This window comes from Gambusia affinis, linkage group LG22 (assembly GCF_019740435.1).
Source record: "Gambusia affinis linkage group LG22, SWU_Gaff_1.0, whole genome shotgun sequence".
NCBI classification, from domain to species: Eukaryota; Metazoa; Chordata; class Actinopteri; order Cyprinodontiformes; family Poeciliidae; genus Gambusia; species Gambusia affinis.
Window position 1 is genome coordinate 3,868,410 of NC_057889.1, and position 21,314 is coordinate 3,889,723.

At 36.3% G+C, this 21,314-nt stretch overlaps 1 protein-coding gene across 2 annotated transcripts; it reads right to left on the minus strand.

The window, feature by feature from the left end:
* Positions 1–643: 643 nt before the first annotated feature.
* On the minus strand, positions 644–21,137 carry ttc13 (tetratricopeptide repeat domain 13). 2 transcript variants are annotated; one of them, XM_044106153.1, is made up of 23 exons: positions 20,871–21,137; positions 18,596–18,690; positions 17,074–17,149; positions 16,932–17,002; positions 16,768–16,833; positions 15,807–15,899; positions 14,810–14,926; positions 14,614–14,724; positions 10,744–10,826; positions 10,519–10,660; positions 10,268–10,442; positions 9,002–9,158; positions 8,139–8,269; positions 7,919–8,051; positions 7,486–7,578; positions 7,320–7,403; positions 6,658–6,742; positions 5,705–5,811; positions 4,940–5,075; positions 4,687–4,766; positions 4,522–4,600; positions 3,748–3,827; positions 644–3,673 (listed from the first exon to the last, which is right to left on the minus strand). In XM_044106153.1, the coding sequence occupies exons 1-23, from the start codon at positions 21,037–21,039 to the stop codon at positions 3,559–3,561; spliced, it is 2,478 nt and encodes an 825-aa protein (XP_043962088.1). In that variant the 5' UTR covers positions 21,040–21,137; the 3' UTR covers positions 644–3,558. The 2 variants fall into 2 exon arrangements, with proteins under 2 accessions (XP_043962088.1, XP_043962087.1); XM_044106152.1 differs by having other exon boundaries at positions 5,705–5,814.
* Between the last annotated feature and the right edge of the window lie 177 nt (positions 21,138–21,314).

Below are 21,314 nucleotides of genomic sequence, written 5' to 3' on the forward strand. Positions count from 1 at the left end.
AGTGTTTCCATAACAAATGTGTGCAAAACTATGGCGGTGCACTAACTTGACAGGAATGTTGGGGCTTTTATTGTGAAATTTTCAGTAAACTTCATATTAAAATGCAACACTAATCCCATGAGTAACAGTGGTCCAGTTAAGTCAGTTATTTAATGGCCAAAAGAGCAAAGATGTGATGTAAAACTTGGCACGTTTGATACCGATAGAGCGATATTTGTGGGCGTGACGGCGATTTCAAAATTGTTTTGGGGTCAAAAATCTGCTAAAATTCTCACTCTAAAAAAGCGGCAGTTGGTGTCAGTTATGCTCTGCGTTTCGACAGTTGGAACATTTTCCTAGTTTTTCGCTTTTTACGTCGCCATCGTAAGTCCGATTCCCAATAAAAATAATAGCACCCCTCCCGGGATCGAGCCGCACATTTTGATACCACCCACTATTTTTGTGGGTGGGCAACGTCCGCGGAAGAATAATGAAGTATAAAGAGACATTCTATTGGGTGTAGAACAATAGGTGCCTCCCATGCAATGCAGTGACTGACTGCTCTCCTTATGCATTGCTATGGGCAGGCCCCAAAAAGTGTCTAAATGAGAAACTAACTATTTCTATTTTCAAGACTACAAAAACAAAAATAATCAGAGACAAGTGAAATTCCAGCCCAGTTTTATTGACTGTTTAGCATTCATTCATTAAGAAAAACTCATCCCTTCAAGTTTTAGGAAATAATATTGAAAGATTTTCTCCCCTCTAACTCTAAAGCCCCCTGAAGCAGTGAATTACTAGATGTCCAGGAAACAGGAGATGATTACAACCAGAAAGCACAAACAGAAAATTAGAGGAAAAGGATAAGTTTCTGACTGTATGTAAAGCATCAAATAAATTAATAAGATCTTTTTTATTAAGTTTATTATTTAAGGCTTCAATAATCACAGGAGAGTTTCAGAGAACGGCTTCCTTGTGCTTTAAGTTGCGTAAAAGTGGCGTACGCAGCATTACGGCTTTAGACATGCTTTTCTATCATAGAGAGGATAACGTCTCATTTTGGAGACAATTAAATCATATTTCTGCTTTCTTTATTTCTTTTAAACCATCTCAACCTGTTCAAAATTGAAATCTGATTAAGATTATCAGGGATTATAAACAAAAGTCTTTTCTAAACCTAAAAATTAAGAATTGGGAAATTACTGTGAAGGAAAATACAAATGTAGCCTGCTTGCCATAGTTAAGATTAGATGTTAAAGATCAAGCAGTCAGAGATGTTAGAGGACATAAACTTTAAAATAAATACCAAATTTAAATGGAAAAGTATGGAAATGTTTAACAGTCAGAGTTTGGAATTACATTCAGGAGCAGCATCTGGTTAAAACAAGAAACTTTCTTATGTTTACAAGTTTTACATCACATTATAATGAGAAACTCCAGTTAAAACAAGAAACTAATGTCAACAGAGTTTGCATCTTGTTATAGCACGATATGAAACGTCCCATTCCAACAAGAAACTCGTTGGCATAAGAGCATAAGAATATGCTAAACGAGTTTAGCATATTCTTATGAGAAACTTAAGACAAAAACTTGTTATAACATATTAAACTTTCCGTTTTAACGCTAAATTTATTTTATCTCATCACATTGAGAAACTCGCTATAAAGAAAAACCCGTTAGGAACTAACTTTAATTAAATTTGCCTTTCATTAAAACGATACTTTCTTGATATGAGATATGAAACATCTTGTTTTAATGAGAAACTAATTTTTAAGAGTTTGAATCTTGTTATACTGAGAAACAAAAACTTATTAAATCAAGAAACTTGTTCTAACAAGTTCTGCATCTTTTTAAAATGAGAAATTTTGTTATAAGGAGAAACTTTCAAGTTATAACAAGTAAATTCTTGGAATTTTTCATCTAGTTAAAACAAGAAACATTCTCATTTTAACGAGTTTTTCATCTGTTATAATGACAAAGTGGTTATAACAAAATTTAACTGAACAGGTTCTGGAGACAAATTATAAAACTACTCTGAATGCAGATTAATCCATCTATTATTTTGTGTAAAATGATCAGAATAAAAATACTGTTCTGATTAAATAACAGATTACTTTTATCAAAAAATACACATTGTATTAAATTATCTAAATAAGCCCATAAAAATTTTGGGAACAGATCTGATTGAGTTAAACATATACATTAGCTATCAGAAGCAGATTTAGGATTACAAATACATTTTTATCCAGTCCTCCAACATCTCTGAGTGATGCATGAAAACAGAAAATTTTTAAAAAAGTGATTGTAAGTGCTGAGAAAAATAAAAATAAAAAGACTGCTTCAAGTATCCCAAGGAAAATTCAGTAGCCCTGAAAGTTGTTCCAAATGGTTTTAATCCTTCGAACTCTTCTCTGCTGATCGGCTTGATTGTGTCCACAAGGAAGATTTTAAAGTGCCAATTACAGTCTGCACTGTCAAATGAAACTGTTTTTTTCCATTTCGTTTTTTAAGATGCCAACCTAAACTTAAAATATTTCTAGCACCCTATTGAACAGTTGAGGCATTTTAAAATGAGGTTTAGTCCAGAGGATTCCTCATGCGGATGGGTTTTGTGCTTTGGGTGCTTCAGGCCAACGAAGCAGAGGAAGAGCAAAGGCAGACAAAATCGCTTCTACATCCCGAACAAAACTACAAAAACAACATCATCTTCCCAAATATTTTTTCATCTAGTTCCAGGTTCAAATATCTTAATACACCTGAAATAAGACAAAACTAACTCATGAGGAGGAGCTTGTTTTAAGTCAATAATTCATTAATATTGTTGACAAAGTTCCAGTTTCATTGGCAGATTATTTCACTTAAAACAAGACATTTTCCCATGTTAAAAGTGAAATGGTCTGCCAGTGGAAATAGAACTCCGTTGCTAGGTAACGGAATGGGCTTGGCTGGCGTTGCTAGGTAACAGCACCAGCGAAACTAGAACTTTTCCATCAATATTAGGCAATTATTTAATTATAACAAGCTCCTATATCTTGCTGAAAAGATGCTTGTAAGTCAGTTTTTTTTTTTATTATTATTTCATGTGAACTAAGATGGTTCGCTACAAATTAGACCAAAAATGCTTGACAAAATTTTGTATTTTTGCAGTGAAAACTGAAAGATCTGTTTAAAGCTTGATATTGAGGTAAAAACAAATAAAACTACTATCTGGCAGCAGTGTTTACTTAATAAACTATAAGATTCAAACCAGAGCAGCACTTTAACTAGCTTTGTGTTCATTATTAAGTAGCAGCCAATATGTTTTACAAAGATTGTCGCTCATTTTGAAGCAAGTCATGTGTCAAGTTATAATAAACATAAAGCCAAGAATGATGGTAAACGAACACTTATAAGGGTAAAACTGAGAATATTCCAAAAATGAGATCAAGGTTCACTTTTTGGTATGAATTTAGAATATTTTTGGATCTTTTCAGTCCTGTTTTGTTTGGGATGTAGAAGTTTATCCCTTTCCTGTTATTGTGCAGAAGCTCCATTGTTAAGACTTTATTTGACAGATTTCTCTGAGCGCTGGAAGATGTTTTAAGACTTCTTTGGACAATGTGAAGACGAGTCTGTGTTGAGGACCTCGATCATCGTTCTGATGGACGGGAAGGTCTCTGCTACGGACGGAAGACTTCGGTACCAACTGGGTAAACTGGGAACAGGAAGAGGAAGAGTCACACTGGACTTTCAGAAAAACAAACGAAAGCTATTGTTTTCTAATCGTACCTTTTTAGATTCATCCAGCTCTTTGCTGTTTTACTGAAACTTTCTGGACTTGGTGCTGTCATGGCTTCAAAATCTACCAACTGAATCACATAAAGGCAGAAAAAAAGAATGAATTAAGGATCAATTCCTAATGATTGAACAAAATAAACTATCCATCTCTCTGGATTTAAGATCGACTGTGGCTACTATTGATTGTAGCAACCTGAACCACCCACTGGATGTAGGGAGTTGATTGGGTGAACAAACTCCTGCCTAAGATCAGAAGGATGTTGGTGGTCAGCAGCAAACAGCTGGAGAATGTTTAGTGTGCTACAGAGTAGAACGCTGACGTTGTTGTTTCTCCCTACATCCAGTGGGTGGCGCAGGTTGCTACAATCGATAGTGGCCACACAGGCACACCCATTAGAAGGAAACAAACGCACCCAATACAACACTTTCATTCTATTGGCTAAGAGGTTGCCAGGCGACTGTGCCAAAAGGCGTTTCCAAATGCGAGCGGAGAGTCGGAATAGAGACTAAGTGCGAGGAGAAGTTTTGAGTACAACCATTACAAGTTTTGAGAAGAAAGACATGAAGTCCTGCTTTCAAAATAAAAATATGTGCTCTTGGATTATGGCAGAAAAATTCCTCCATACTTTTCCAACAAATGATGCATATCAATGGGAATGATTATTTGTTTGTGTTTTTTCCTTTTGTCTGTTTGAAATAAATCAATAGATAATTAAGTATTGTGTGTGTAAATGTCTGGTTTTATTTATTTGCTGTGATGTTTACCTTTCCTTTTGGGATTCTACCGATGACCTCCTTCCCACTGGCCATCAGTGCCCCCATCACCACCGAATACGCCACCACACTGACGACAAAAACATCAGCCGATAACTGATACCACGTTTTGCTTTTCAACAAAAGCAGATTTTAATGCATTTGACTGAAACTCACCTGGATCCTCTGGATAGAGGCATGAGGTTGCAGAAGTAATAAATCAGAGAGAGGATCAGGTTGCACACTGCATCTGCGTCCTGAAAAAAAAAAAACAGGAAGAAGTGTGACGCTTCCTGCGACCGTCCAGATTAAGAACGTGTTTGTTAAACATCCACATGTCGGAAAACCTTTTTACTTTCTCCTGCTGACTGTAAAATTGACTGTGTATTTGTTTTATTTTTAGAGAAAAGCGTTTGGTGGTAAATCTCACCCCCAGCTCGGTGGACAGCATCAGCGCCTTCCCTTTGACTGTCAGGTCTTTGTAGATGTTCTCGATCTCCAACTGGTACTGCTGCGTCCGCTCCTCTGTCGTCTGGGTTTCTACAGAGAACAACATGTTCCCCACCCTAACAGAACGAAAAGAAAAGCAACATAAGCCAACAGGAAACTTCAAATTCATACAAACATGACTTAACACTTTTATGATCTTATATTTCCAGGGTTTCTGGAGATTCTGGGTTTAGTTTTTACGTTTAAATAGTTTGAACTAAGAATATGGAGGCTGAAAAAAAAAAACAACAACAACTAATGAATGAATGAATGACTGAGTAAGTGAGTGAATCAGGATCAAATAACTTTTCATAATCTTGATTTTTCTGCTCAGGCAGAATGAAAACTGCCTAAATAAATAACATAAACCACTGTAACAAACCTAAAGAGAGTAAGTCGGCATGGAACAAAATTATTTTTATTTCTGTAGTCTAAAACCACAGAAAAACATTCATTTGGTGCTCTTGGACTTATATAATTCAGGTGAGTGTATAATATTAACTTCAGTCATTACAGACTGCAGTTTGTGGGAAGCAGTGACACCTAGTGGTTAAAACTGCAACAGATTTCATGGTTCCCAATTTTAGTGCAAATATTGGGTTTGTTCATTCTGCTGTAAAAAAAAAATGAAGCAAAATATAAAATCTGACTGGACAGAAAAATGTGCTTTAAGGCCTTGAGACCATCTGGCTCCATCAGGTGTTACCTGTCTCCGGTGATGGTGATGGTGAAGCCGTCGTACTCCTTCCCAGGATCCTTCACACTTGGCACCTTGGAGTTCACAGTGAATCCATCTCTGGTTTTACTGTTAAACTGCTTCAGGAAATAAACACACAACCAACAATCCTGGAATTTCACTGCTCAAACAGTCACATTAAAACCACATTTTACCATGAATACTGATGCAAATTATCGACTAATCTAAAGTTCATTGATCTCATCGATCGAGTAATAATTTTTTGATAAGCAGCCATTTTCTTAAAAACACCAGACCCGACTGTTTTTTCATAATATGCTGAATTAAAACTAAAAAATCATTACATTTTAACATTTTGTGTCAGCTGTATTAAATACTGACTAAGCAAAAACTTGTAGTTCTCATATTTTTAAACTTACTATAAAATATAACGAAAAGTATGTGAAACACTTGATTTCCAATAAACAGATAGATACTCATAGTAATACCGTCTGTTGCTCTTGAAGAAATGTTAAAACTTCACTCTAATAAGTGATTCTCCTCACAACAGCCCTCAAAACCAACCGTGCATATTGGCGCCATGTTTTCTTTTTCCATCAAGTTACAATTATTCTCCATCCCGGCCTCTTTTCTCCCGTATTATCCTCACTTTCATAGCAAATCGTTAGTTTTAGATAACTCAAAGAGCGTACTAAGTGTTTATATTTCTAAAAAGAACCGCATATAGCAATTTTTAACCCCAAACCGGACTCTGTTTGAACTGTTTCTCTTCTCCGTTCTACTACAGCTCCGCCATCTTTGTTTTTGTCTATTAAGTCTGTGCTTCATTATGATTAGCGGCGCCCTCTGTTGGATGGCGGCCAAACTACAACACTAAAAGCTGGTCAAAGCGGACGTTTTTAGTTAATCGGTAGAAACTAATTTTAATCTAATAAAACATTAATCAACCAATTCATTCTTACCTTCATTATTGGCAGCAGATCTTCTACTTTATTAACATTTTCAAGTGCTTGGCGGACCTCCAGGAGGCCTCTTGGGTTGTACGCCCTGGTGAAGAGAAAAAAAAGTAGCTTTTTAATAAAAATGAGAAATTGTCTTTATTAAGCTGCAAATAAAGCCATTGTAGGTAGAAAAAAGTACATTTCTGCCACATTTTGAGATTAATCTAAAAAATATTCTACAAAAAAACAGACATTTCAGAGCTTAAAGAGTCAAAACTTTGCTCAAAGAAACTCAGAAATTAAGAGAATTTTTTTTTTTTAAATAAAAATTGTAGTAATTTCTGAGCTTGAAAAATTGACAATTTTCTAGAAATAAAATTAGGAAATTTCTGACTTTTAAAAATGAAAAATGTCTGGAGACCTTCTGAGTTTTAAAAGTCCAAAATTTTTGCTTATTGGCATTCTGGAAAATTCTTGGGATTAACCAAAAACATAACGTTTTTTTCTTTCTCAGAACTTTGTTACTTTTGGAGCTCAGAAATCTCAGAGATTTCTCTAGAAAATTTCTGAAAAACTAAAAAGTTCTGAACTTTTGGCAGGAATGTACTCCGTTTTTTTTCTACAATGGTCTTACATACAAATAGTTTGTGAACAAAATTGAAAGGATGTTTGGTGTAATTTACCCGTGGTACACTAATATTCTGTCTTTAATAAACTCTAGGATGTTGTCAAAGTAGGCCAGGTATCTAATATTTATAATCTGACCCCTGAGGAGAAAGAAAACAGAGAAAACTTCAGATTAAAGGACTTTAAAGTTTATGTGATGGTGAATTTTGTCCACGTTGTGACCTGATGAGATTGATGTGATTGTTGAAGCCTCGACTGAGGCTCCTGGCTGGCATCTGATCCAACCACAGAACCGGCTGGTCTGGATCTGCGATCCTGCAGGAACAGGAAAAGCCTGATTAGTGCACCGACTCAGGAATACGTCAGAGCAGTGTTTCCCAACCCTGGTCCTCAAGGCACACTGTCCTACATGTTTTAGAGGTTTCCCTGCTTTAATGTGCCTGATTCAACTGATTGCAGTTCAACAAACGCCTGTTAATCAGTCATCAATTGAAATCAGCTGCACTGAAGCAAGGAAATACCTAAAAGATGCAGGGCAGTGTGCCTTGAGGACCAGGGTTGGGAAACACTGGTCTAAGCATTAAGAAATGAAAATGTTTAGTTTCCTAAAAATATCAGATAAACCCATGAGGTGAATGAGGTTTTTTTTTCTGACCTCCTCCATTTGACTGCTATATCAAACATGTCTCTCCACTGCATTTGCCGGGTCTTTCCGTTAACTCGCACTTTGGAGCTGCTCCACGTCCGGTGCATCGCCTGCATCACCTCCAGCGTCGCTAACCCCATCGCTTTGAAAACAAAACGCAAAGAAACGCTTCTTATTTTATCGCTTTTCTAATGCTTGGTCTGTGGCTTTAGGACGGATTCGCCGGTACCTCTGTGTATTCTTTTGTTTGGTAGGAAGCCAGGCGTGTCGTACTGCATCAGCGAGCCCAGATGGTCGGCCGTGCAGATCAGCTTCTGGACTTCGGTGCTGTAGCTGTCGAAGTTCTGAGGCAGAACGTCTCTGAGGATCAAAAAACACAACGGATGAAGACACTTCATGATGTTTAAAATGAGGTTTTCAGAAGTCTAATAAACGTCAAGCTTCAGTTGATTAACGTGAGCATGAAGTAACTTGAGAAAATTATGGTGGATTAAAACCATCAGAGCATGTTTTTGTACGGTTCAAAATGATCCTAATCAACTTTAATCAGGATTTATGAAGTTCTTTCTCCAGTTTGGAGCATGCACATGTACATACTGTTCCTTTTATTAACTACTTTATTTCTGAACTTCATGTAATTATAATTAATGTCTGTACACTGTGAGCGCTTGGAACCAAACTCCAATTCTTTGTGTTCACAATCTCAGCAAATATTGGAGAGTTCCTTAGATGACAACTAATAAAATAGATTAGAAATAACCTAAACCAGGTAACCAATATTTAAACTACATTTAATTTAAACAAAACAATAAAAAAAACTCTTACAGTTTTAGCTTTGCCTGGTTCAAATTCACTAACTGAATGCTATGTGATTGCATTTTAGGCAACAAAATGTTTATTCTGTCATTTAAAAAGGAACTGAATTATTTGTTCATTTTCCTCTTTTAATGTGTTTCTAACATTGCATAAAAAACTTAAGAGGTTAAATGAAAAATCAGCAAAATATTCCAAATACGTTTTAATCGATTAATTGTCAGAATAATCGATTACTAAAACAGTTGTTAGTTGCAGTCGTATCTGCGTCACACCTACTTTATATGTGGCTGCAGGCCGGGCTGCTCTTCATACTCCTCTATTAAAAATGGCAGGTTTTTGGCCCAGTGGTTCTTAAAATTCCCCGGTAAGTCCTGGTCCACGTTGTACTCCGCTACAGGGATATCCAGGTGGGAATGCAGGTAACGGGAATACTCTAGAGAAAAAAAAAAACAATAAACCAAAAAAAATAATTCAATAAACTGCAGTTCAGACCAGATATAACTTTACATTTTAGATCAGTCAGGATTACTAAGTCTGTTAAATATCAGAGTAATAAGAGAGAATGTTTTGAAAGAGAGTTAATCAGCTAAAGTGGAAACACATCTGTAGAATAAGTTTCTCCCACCCACTATTGGGTCTATGCCTTACCAGAGGCACAAAATTCAGAAAAATTTAAAAGTCCAAACCTGCAGTTTGGAGGGAAGGACTCAATTTTTCTGAAATGCTAATTCCATGGTATTTTGCAACGTCTGCTTCTTATTTATTACAGTCGTGTGTAATTTTGCGATGTTTTGAAAATTTGCTCAAAATTCAGATGCCAACTGGAAGAAGACATAGTTTCTGTTAGGCTTCTTTTGGGCACCAGGACAATGACTCAGATTGTTGTATGGATACAGTTTTCATGATAAACGATGCAATGAATGCCCATTTCAACTTTCAACTACATTTATTTTACATTTGTCAACAGCTAAGGTATGAGTTTCTTTAAGGTGTTTCCACACCTGATAGTTTGGCGGTAAACTCAACTGGGGACCAGAACTGGAAAATTTGTTACATTTCATGACTGTCAAACAAACCAAACCAATTGGAAAGTTATGTTCCCCTCCTCACCAGCGGCGGCGCTGCACCAAGAACTACTGCAGGAAACAACACAAAACCTCTGAAGAAGAGAGAGTCAGATTTTGGTGGTTGTAAGATTTCTCTCTTGTCTTTGGTAATAAACCACAAGCCGTTTCTCCCTGTAGTCCTAAGCTAACACATTTGTTTTGATTGTGTTTACCCAGAATGCACTGCGCTATAGTTCGCTTCCTGCTTTTGGAGCAGTATCCAGTCCACTAGGGGTTCACATGTGCAACCGCACCATGGTTCACTTTACCTGAACTGAAATCTCGGTTTTTAGGTTGATCTGTCTTCCTTTACTCCAGTCTTGCAGTTTATACTGAGAAACTCCCAACTTATACAACTCTGACCCTCAGAGGTGTTGGGGTTACAAAACAGTCACTGTTTTTACTTCAGTGTGTGTGAAAGCGCAGGCCCACTCACCTCTGAGGTATTTCACTTTGAGGTATTCGGAGCTGGCCTTTTGTCCCAGCAGGGGGTCGTTCAGCATGACTTTAGTCTGAGCTTTGATGCCCTCATAGAACTGACCCATGGCCACGTGACTCAACCCCTTCATATACTGACACACCTCGTTGTAGGGCTCCAAATGGAGGCATCTCTGTGGGAAAACAAACACAAAGTCAGGTTCACTCTGCTGAACGTGGTGCGGCGTAAAGCGGTGAGTGTTTCTGCACCTTGAAGTTCCCGATGGCCTCCTGCAGAGAGCCGTGGTGGTACAACATCATGCCTCGGAGCTGCAGAGACTGGATGTGGTTCTGGTTCAGCATGAGGGCCTTCTGGAAACTCTCCATCGCTGATTCAAAATCCCCCAGTTCTCTGAAGGGAGAGGAAAAAACTGGTTTTCATCATAGTAAAGTGGAAAAGTGGAATGAGTTTCTTTAAAAGAAAAAAAAGGAGACCTGTAAGCCTGTCCGAGGCTCTTATACGCATCTATGAAGTCGGACTTCAACTTCAAAGCCTCTTTGAATGAATCGATGGCTTCCTGACGAAGGAAAAACAACACACACCATGAGGAAACACTCAAACTGCACTGCAAAACACAAAATCTCACCTGGTATTTTTGGTCCAGTTTCTAGTGCAACAGGAGAAAAGTTTAATTTTAATACAATAGCTCAATAAGAATGGCCAGCAGCGCCCTCTGCTGGATGGCGGCCAAACTATACTAACTTTGCAACTAATTTTAATCTATTAAACCATTAATCGACAATTAATAGTATGTTGAGTAATTATTTGCATCCCTAACTGCGACATTTTGTTATGAAAACACCCAAACTGAAAGGACATAACGGTCAACTCAAAGTTGAATCATCTTGGTTCTTGGTTATGTATGTGCATGTTTTGTTTTGTCCTACTGATTGCTTGTTTTCTTGTAAAAAACTGTTAAATAAATGAAACAAAATCTTCCATTTTCTGTGAATTTTTAAAAAATTTGTCCTATGGAAGAAATAAACAGTTTATGCTGGCAACAGTGTGTCAGTAGATCAATGATGGCTGAACAGGCGGCGTTGAAATTAGCACAGTCATCTCTGCCTTCTGCTGCATGCTGCTGCTTGACAAATACTACTCCACTCAATAATTTACAGACTGTGAACCAGGTCCATAAATCAATGTCAGAGTGTCTGATGCATCCATGAAGAGAACAGGATCATCAGATAAAGGACACATTCACTGCAATCGCCACAGCTGCAGTTTCAAAAGATAAAACCGTCCACGGGGAACTTCCTGTCGCGATAACAGTGGACTGCTGTTCAAAACACCAGCAGTAGTGGTGGTGTTGTTGTTTGTGGTTAAGGCTTAGCTGCCAGTAGGTGCCTCACAGGGCTTCCCCAGGAAATGGTTCAGTTGCAGTTTAGCTGAAGTGATAAAAACCACAATGATGTATATGTATGTGTGTGTGTGTGTATATATATATATATATATATATATATGCATACAAAGTCACAAATTACAGTCTAATCTGTGTAAATAGGCAACAGACTCAAACTGAAATCAAAAGGTCAATATTACTACCAATAAACAGCATCTTATCAAGGTTTTTCATGTTTCAAAAGCAGAAATCATCACATACCCATAAAACAACTTTATTTATTTGCAGAAAGATTTCTTAATGAAAAACTGAAAAGATTTAGCTTGAATGAAATCATTTTTGTAAAATAAAAAGTGTCAGCTGCTCAGAAAAGGACAATTTATTGGTAAAATGAATCCCCAAAGTTTCCATTTAAGACACAAATCCTCCCCATCATTCTTAGCCTTGGTGTCCCCCAAGGCTGTGTCCCTGGTCCACCAATTTAGTTAATTAAAGTAGCCATATTATATAATTTCCAGGCACACTGTGCCATTTTATAGCATAATCAAGTAATTATATTACCTTCTATTGTTGTAAAAAATGCTGTATACATTAAGCATGACTTTAGAAAATTGACTTGGCATCTGACACCTTGAAATTGGGCCTCTGTATCTTTAAGGAGCTCCTGCCCTTTCCAACATTCCACCTTCAGCACATCGTCACAAAAATGTTCGTCCATTATTTTGTGAACATTAACATAAATTAGAGCAATTTATTAGTGAAATAAATCCCTAACGTTTTAATTTAAGTCAGAAATTCTCCACCATCGGTCTCAGCTCTGGTGTACCTCAAGGCTGTGTTTTTAGTCCACCACTTTAGTCCAAATGCTGAGTACAATTTGGAGGTTTCAGACCCCAAATCTAAAGGCATGATCACAGAGAGGACATTATAAAAAATAATTCAATAGGTTTTCCAGAGACTGTGCACCATTGAAAGCATACAGACAAAAAAAATATTTTATGGTAACTTCGTGGTTTAGCACACAACCAGACAGGACGTGGAACAACCTTTACCCTCAAAGTTGCAAACAGTCTGCAAATTACAGCATCAAGCCATGGTGACAATACACAGAGGCAACTCTCATCAAAACAACTGTTGCATGATCACTACTGCAGGCGAGACAAAAACGCCTTCAGGCCATCTTTGTGTGATTTCTGAAAACAGCAAGAGGTTTAAATCAACACCTCTGAACCACAAAGCAAGACTGAAAGTGCTCTGGAGGTTTACTTAGGTAAAACTATGGTCACATGGTTTTCTATGTTTCAGTTTATTCTAGCATATTGAAAAAAGTGGAGTTTTGATTAATAAATGACCGACTTATGTAAAAAAAGAGACCGGTGTGGATTTAATAGTGTTCTGAAGTGTCAGAATGGGGTACGCTGCTTTTGACTTTCTTTTTTGTTTTTAGGGCAAAAGTAGAACCTTGGAAAATAAATTTAAAATCTTTTAATAAACCCAACCTGCTTTCTGATCAATATGAGGTGAATTAATGACAAAGCAGGTCAAGCCAACAGTTTTGCATTTAGTTTCAAGCATCCAGCATGCCGATGTGAGTGAACCTTCAACAAAGCAGCAGCTGGTTAAATTTTATATAAAAATTTGTTTCATGCAAGAATGATCTTACAGTAATTGCAGAGCAGGATATTCCCTAAGCCGTTGTATCTTTGTACAGTAAGTCAATAATTAAAGGCAAAGTACAGAGCAGAAAAATGACACAGGGAAATAAAAGTGATTTTTTTGTACACTTATTTAACCAGATAAAAAAAACTCATTCAGATCTAAAATCTAATTTTAAGATAGTAGCACTGTTTACAAATATCAACTAGGCCTGTTGCAATAGGTAATAAATCAATTAATCATATAATAAATTAAAACTATAAGAATTTCAGTTTGCACGATTTATTGTTTCTTTCTTCTCTCTCTATTTCTACTTATTTTTAAAAGTTGGATGATAAAACTCTGGTGCTTTGGTCTCCAACATTATGTCTGCAATGATACAGTACTATACCTTGATATTAAATAATATTTTATTATTATCTTAAAAGTAAAAATAGATCTTCTCTCTTTGGTTTGTTTAGAGAGATTTGTTCCATAAACTAACACAACAATAAATTTATTTACTTCTGACTTTGTTGGGTTTTTTATATATCCTGTTGTCTCTTTTAATGTATAATTTATCTTTCTAGAGGTGAGATATTGGAAACTAGGTGCTTAAAAGCAACTTATGTGACATTTTTGTTTGTTAAAATTGATAATAAAGACTCAGAAGGGACAGAGTATTGGTCCTAAATCTATTCCTTTTGTTGAGGGATGTCAAACTCATTTTTATTTGGGCCAAATCAAGATTATAAATGCTCCTCCAGGGCTGGTTGTGCTTGAATGTGTTGATAAAACCCGTTAAACTGTTAAAAATAATGAATTCTTAAAATTTAATTATACTGACCATCTTTTCAATCCCTCCAGGATTTCACGGTTGTTTGGGGGATTTTTTGTAATAAAAATCTAAGTGTTTGTGGTACTAACGTGGAAATGTTTGCGACATTTGCACTTATTTATGATGGTAACTGCAACTTTTAATTACTCGCTGCATAGATCACGGACTATAATCTGACATCAATTAGAGCTGAGGCAGCTGTTTAGTACAAGTAAGAAAGTTTTTGATAATTTTTGAGAAAAATCTGCAATAAACTCCCAATTATGTATTAGTGAAAAACGTGCAGGGATTTGTTGATTTTGTGTGAATTTCCACAATAATTCTGAAGAATCTGGAGGGAATGACTGATATAATTATACACAGGTAAAATCTACTTTGATTAGTTTAGTCTAGAATCCAGAGGGCCACATAAATGGCGGACCGGATTTGGCCCCCGGGCCTCGAGTTTGACACATGTGCTCTTACTGGAAGCATCTGGGATGAGCCTACCTTCAGCATTCCTCTGTGAAAAAAGGTGAGGCCCTTATAAAGCATGGCGATGGGCTGATTCTTCTTCAGCTCTAAGGAGCTCTGGAAGTCCTCCATGGCTGCAACGTAATCCTGGACAGAGCATGAAAAACGGGAATCGTCCACATGTGAAAACAGGAGCACAAACGTGCAGATGTGCCACGTTTGCCGGTCAGACCTCAGAAATAAAGAGCAGAGTTCCTCTGTGCCTGTAGAGGCGAGCTGACGGCTGCAGCTGGATGGCTTTGGTGAGGTCACTCAGAGCCTCACTGATCCGACCCAGAGGCGACAAAATCTGAAATGTGTAAAAATATCAGAACGGAGGACTAATCTCTTTAAAAGTAATACAAAAAAAACGTAGACATTAGAATTTAAGGCAGAAAAACTGCCAGATGAATGAGTTCATACAACGTTTAACTGCATTTAAAAAAAAACTAATTTCCTGGTTCATTGCAACAAAGCTGCAAAAAGTGGCGCAAAGAGGAAATGGTTGATAAAACATCTGCAGAAACATGGGGAGTTGTGCAGATCAGGTTTCACAGAATTCAACTACCAACTCACCTGCATTACAGCTGCTTCTGCATCAAATACACCTCAAAGAAACAACCTTACCAAGGATTTATGGTTTGTTACTAATGCAAATATATTAATACACCTGAACCTGACTTAAAAGTAGCTTTTCAGCAAAACAAAGGAGCTTCCTTCATGTCAGTAATTGATATTTATGAAAACGTACTAGTTCCACTGGCAAGTTATTTCACTTATAACAACATTTGTGTAAAAACAGTTGAACTAGTACTTTTTCCATCAATAGTAAGAAATTATTGGCTTAAAACAAACTCCTACATCTTCCTTAGAAGTTGCTTGTAAATTAATTTTTTTCTTATTTCAACTGAACTGAGATATTTACACTAGAAACAAGACAAAAATACCTGGTAAGATTTTTGTGTTTTTGCAGAACCTTATTTTTATTTATATTTATCCACATTTAAAACTATTTCTGCAAACAGAAGAGGCAGAACCTAAACATATAATGTAATATAATATAATCATGCATAGAGTATGTGCAGCTTTACTTTGAAAACAATGTGCAAAAATGCTTTAAGAGAATGTAAATCATGAGTAACAGTTTGTTTTATTGTCACCATGACCTTTGACCTCTATTTAGGCCTCACCTCAGCTCTCTGCTCATAGACTTCGGGCCAGTCCGGTTCGAGCGCGATGACCCGGTTGAGCTCGTACAACGCCAGGTCTGCGTTCTTTATGTCCTGGCAGGAAGATGAAGTTGCAGTTTAACAAAAATGTTTAAAATGACACAGTTCAGTTTTAATTCTAGATTTGTTTATTAATGTCTTCTAAATCAGGAGTTTCCATGCATTTCCTCTGTGCTTGGCAGCATTCCTTTAGAAATGAATAGTTGGGTCAAACTTTTTGTGTTTCTTTCTACAAGCTTCTGAAAACGGTAAAAAATTTCAACTTTAAGAGCTCAAAAATTTCCACATTTGTTTCTAGAAAATTTCTAGAAAATTTTCAACTTTTCAGACTTTGAAATTTTCTTGTTTTTCCTAAAACATTTCTAAAAATGATCTCAAAATTTCCAAGTTTTTTCCAGAAATGTTCTCCTTTTTTTCTGTCTACAATGGCCCAAACACACATTCATAGATGATTGCTGCATTTAGCAAACAGAAATTATTTTGGTGAACTTAACAGACCTAAAACAGGAGAAGGTTCGTCTGATTTAAATTCAGACAGCGTGAAAAACACGTTTTTATTCACTTTATCTAAACTCCTGGTTTTATCTGTCATCCTAATGCTGGTTTAAAGATAATACAAACAAAACATACACAAGTTGTGATTAGTGCAATTAAAGTTTTTCTAGAATCTAAATTCTTTGGATTAGATTTAGTGTTACAACAATAACCTGCTGTTATTTTGACTCCTTGCTAAGAAATTAAACTCTTAGAAAGCTGCTTTGGTTTTTGCAGAACTACAAAACTAAAAATACATCAAATTCACACTCGAAGCATCACTGAAACTGAAATTTTACAGGCTGGAACTCTATAAAAGGCTTTAAACAAGGCGGCAGAGTAAAACAAAACTTGTAAACATGTTGTGCATTTTGCAAGCGTCGCTCACCTGCAGGCTTTTCTTGCCGTAAGCGATCCCTCTTCCATAGATGGCGCTGACCAACTCCGGGTCGCTCTGCGTCAAAAACATAGCATGTTCTGAAGAATATCACTGTCTGGAGAATTATAAGATGCTTTTACATGTTATGAATTTAAAGTTAGATGCTCACACACCTGCAGTAAGATGGAGAAATGTTTAATGGCCTCGTCATAAAGACCGTTTCCTATCAGAACGTAGCATATGGCTGCAGATGGAAGAAAAAAACACGAGTAAAAAAGTTTTTATAAAGCCTCTTAAATGTGGAAATCAACTCACCCAGTTCCTCGTTTGTGTTTTGGTTGTCTACAGGGAAGGGGATTTTTTTTTGCTCTATAAACAACTTGGCCTGGTTCTGTGGGGAGATGAAAAACAGATTGATTACCCCGACACAGGAAGAAGAAACGAGAGAAACGTAAAGATATCGCTCAGAAACGCAAAACGGCGTATCAGTTTCCTGTGAGAGGAGAATGTATAAAGGTTTCCTGTTTTGGGCCTTAAATTTAAAAATACAAAAACAAACAGAAATCATTTCACACCCTTTAAAGAGCCTCTGATCAACCATAAGTACATTTCTGCTGGTCCAGTCGGCTTTTTCCGGCTTCTTCACAGCAAAAGAAAAACAAAATAAAATTTTCCTATTCAGGAAAATGTTGAGCAATGGACAATACGGCTGGAAAACAAATCACAATACAACATACTCCTCTTTTCTACTAGAGAGAGAAAAAAGGGAGAGTAAATATTCACCAAAAATGTTGAGATTAAACTGGGAATTTTTCTAGCATAAACTTGGATGTTTCTGAGCTCCAAAAGTCAAAAATCTGTTTCATAAGTGGTAAATTTTCACTAAATAAATGCTGTTATTACATTTTCGGCAATAAAATGTTTATTCTCTCATTTAAAAAACAGAATTATTTGTTTATTTGTATTTTTATCTATTCCTAATATTGTATAAAATAAGCATAAGTGGTTAAATGAAAAATCTTGAATATGTGCCAATTTTATCTGATTAATCTATTAATTGATATTAATTGACTAATAAAATAATCGTTAGTTGCAGTCCTGGGAATGTTTTTATCTTATATTCTGGTGGATGTTCAGCACTTTTTTTAAAAAATGCTTAATTTTTGGAGGCTTTTTCACCCAAAATTGTTTTTCAATTAAGTCACAGTATTTTTTCCAGCTCTAAAAATTCAAAGAGATTAAACTGGTTTATTCACTTTATATAAACTCCTGGTTTTATCTGCATTAAATCTCAGTTTTTCAACCACATTAAAAAGCACAACTGTGTCGACTGTTACTGCTGTTATTCTGCAGCTTCAAATAGAGACAACATCTGGACAAAAATTAACCACATCTGCTATATTTTAGCTGTATGAACATTAATTTCTTTAGAATAATAAAATAAAATGTCGAAATCCAGATGCTGGAGACTTTGATTGGTCCCAAGTCAATAAAGAAAATCAGGGTAAGCTTGTAGTTCAGGGTGTGGCTATCAGTGCAAAGGACCACACCCACGAACATAAAACAATCTAAAATCAACAGATTACATCACTGAATATTTTTAGTTTGTTTATTAAACATAGAGGTTCAACTTAATGAATGAAGGCCTGACGCAGCTTAAATTAAACTGAGTTATTTTCATCAGTAATAAACAGAAAATTACATTTCAAAGCTACAACTCAGCAGTAGCTAAAAGCTCAGAGTTTTCTGAGTTTGAGTGGTATACACTGGATTTAATCCATCTTTTTAAAAAAGTAAGCAGTGGAAGATCTGATCAGTGTGCAGCGTTGGAGCTCACCAGGATTTTTTCAGCGTTGAGGGAGAAAACCGACTCGCAGGGCGGGTTGCTTCCCTCCATGCAGTCTGGATCCTCGAACTGCAAAACAGAAGACTCTGCAGAGACAAATTAGACAATACACCAAATGTTCAATTAGACAATACACCAAATGTTCAATTAGACAATACACCAAATGTTCAATTAGACAATACACCAAATGTTCAATTAGACAATACACCAAATGTTCAATTAGACAATACACCAAATGTTCAATTAGACAATACACCAAATGTTCAATTAGACAATACACCAAATGTTCAATTAGACAATAAACCAAATGTTCAATTAGACAATACACCAAATGGTCAATTAGACAATACACCAAATGTTCAATTAGACAATACACCAAATGTTCAATTAGACAATACACCAAATGTTCAATTAGACAATACACCAAATGTTCAATTAGACAATACACCAAATGTTCAAAGTGGAAATAATTGAAAATAGTACAGCTTCAACTACCAATCATTTTAGTAATCAGTTAATCGATTACACTGACGATTGATCGGATTTTTTCTGATGATTAATCAATTAATCTGAACAGCCACTAATCAAAAACAATACTGAGTAATTAGGGCTGCAACTACTGATTATGTTAGTAATCGATTAATCAGTTATTCTGACAATTAATCTCTTTTAATTGATTTATTTTGCAATATTAGAAATGCATTAAGAAACAAATATATAAAAAATTCAATTCCTTTTTTAAATAAGAAAAATATTTTACTGTCTAAAATTCTACAGCATTATTTTATAAAACTTCTTTAATAAATTTGGACCCGGTGAAGCTAAAACTAGGTCACTTGAGTTTTGGCTGAAACATATTCACAGACAACAATGATTTTTATCTTGAATGCAAAATGTTTAATAGTTTTGTACAATTTTGGCTTAATTGCTGCTCTGAATATGTTGGGTTTTTTACCAAATGGCCTTTTTTGAGTCTGTACGTTCCAGTTAATCGATTACTAAATTACTTGACGACTATTTCAACAATCAATTAATCATGACCAATCCGATTAATCATTTTAGCCTTAAAATAAAGGATTACAAAATAATCCTTTTGTAATGTGTTGACAAGAATGCAGCGTTTTAATTCAAATAATGTTGAATCTGCTGGGAACTATTATATCCACTATTATCGATTTAATGCTGTTCAGGCTTGCAGGAGGGTGGCTACCATTAGATAGACAGGATGCACCAAAAGGTCATGCAAATACACTCATCTAAAAACAGAAGAGCAAAGTGACCCATCCGGGTTTCTGGCCTGTGGGAGAAAACCACGCACACCCAGGAAGAGTATGCAAACTGCATAGAAAACTGGGACTTGAACTGTCTCACTGTAGGATAATGGTGACCACATAACTCCTGAATGCAACAGGAAGAGAGATAGATAACATAAACTAAAAGTCTCTTTTATATATGACAGAGAAACTAAGAGAAAAAGCTCTATTTTAAGTTTAAAGCTGCAATTTGAATGAAGGAAAAACTACATCCAAATCTAATTGAGTAAATTGAGTTTACGCAATTTAGCTTCTAAATATAAAAATCTGCAGAGCTGGAAGAGACACATCCCTAAACACTTACAGAAGATGCTGTAAAGACAGTTCTGCAAACGATTAAATCAAGGGTTTGAATGCAAATGTGCACCTCTGTTTTCATATTTTTATTTCCAATAACTTCACACTTACTAACTACTCTATTAAAACTGTATTTTATAGTGCAATTATGTGGTTAAATGTAAAGATTTGTCTTTAAAAATGTCTTACAAAGGCTTTATTTGGTTATATTTGAATTTATGTAAGTTTCTGATGTAGTTCCTGGAGTGCTTAGATTTGTAGGAAATCTCTACTGTTTGAATTTCCAAGAACAAAATGTCCTTAAAGCTGAATCTTTGTGAAACAGCAAACCTAAATATTGGAATTACAAGCAAAACGCCCCAGAAGACCAAGATTATCTTTTTTTCTTTTTTTTTAAAATATGCAATTAATAATTATGATTTTTGTGCTGAGTTAATCAAACGTAATATAAGAAGTAAACTACTCTTTATTCTACATGTATAAACTCCCCGGCCTCGTTAACACCGACGTGTCATCCAGCTGGAGGTGACTTTAGTCACCGTCTCTGAGCTGTCACTGTTGTTATTAGCCTATTAGCCTGTAAGCTAACCGGGTGACAGTTGGACCAAGCAGGACGTGGCAAACTGTAGAGAGGCAGCGATAGAGAGGCGGTTTACCGCAGTCCGCAGCGTAGTCCTCCCACTCGGACAGCGAACTGCATCCCTGCTTGTGGAGCTCGTTGTTGAACAGCGTGAGCGTGGAGAAGAACTCCGTGGAGATGATCCCACCGCACAGGTAGAGCAGCGACAGCGCTACCACAGCAACAGCCCGGCTGGCAGGGGCCATGTTCGGCTACATGAGTGACGGAAGCTGCTGCAGTCAGAAAAAGAGAGCCGCAATCTGAGAGCTCATCGAAACTACAACGTCCGAGCCGCTCTGCTGCACGTCAAACCGGCTTCTCCGGTATGACGTCGGAAATGAGCGCTTCCTGTGAACGTTTTCAAAATAAAACTGAAGTTTGATCTTTCTATTTAATAAATAGCATTTGTTGTTATTATTATTATTTTGCGTTTCTTCTACCCAGAATAAATAAGAATTCTAACTATTAATAGTAATGATTA

Coding starts and splice junctions, on each gene's coding strand:
- ttc13 (XM_044106152.1), bottom strand. CDS start 21,039: ATGGCCCCTGCCAGCCGGGCTGTTGCTGTGGTAGCGCTGTCGCTGCTC. Junction 17,003..17,073: donor AAACACAAACGAGGAACTGG/GTGAGTTGATTT, acceptor TTCCATCTGCAG/CCATATGCTACGTTCTGATA. Junction 16,834..16,931: donor ATTTCTCCATCTTACTGCAG/GTGTGTGAGCAT, acceptor TTTTTGACGCAG/AGCGACCCGGAGTTGGTCAG.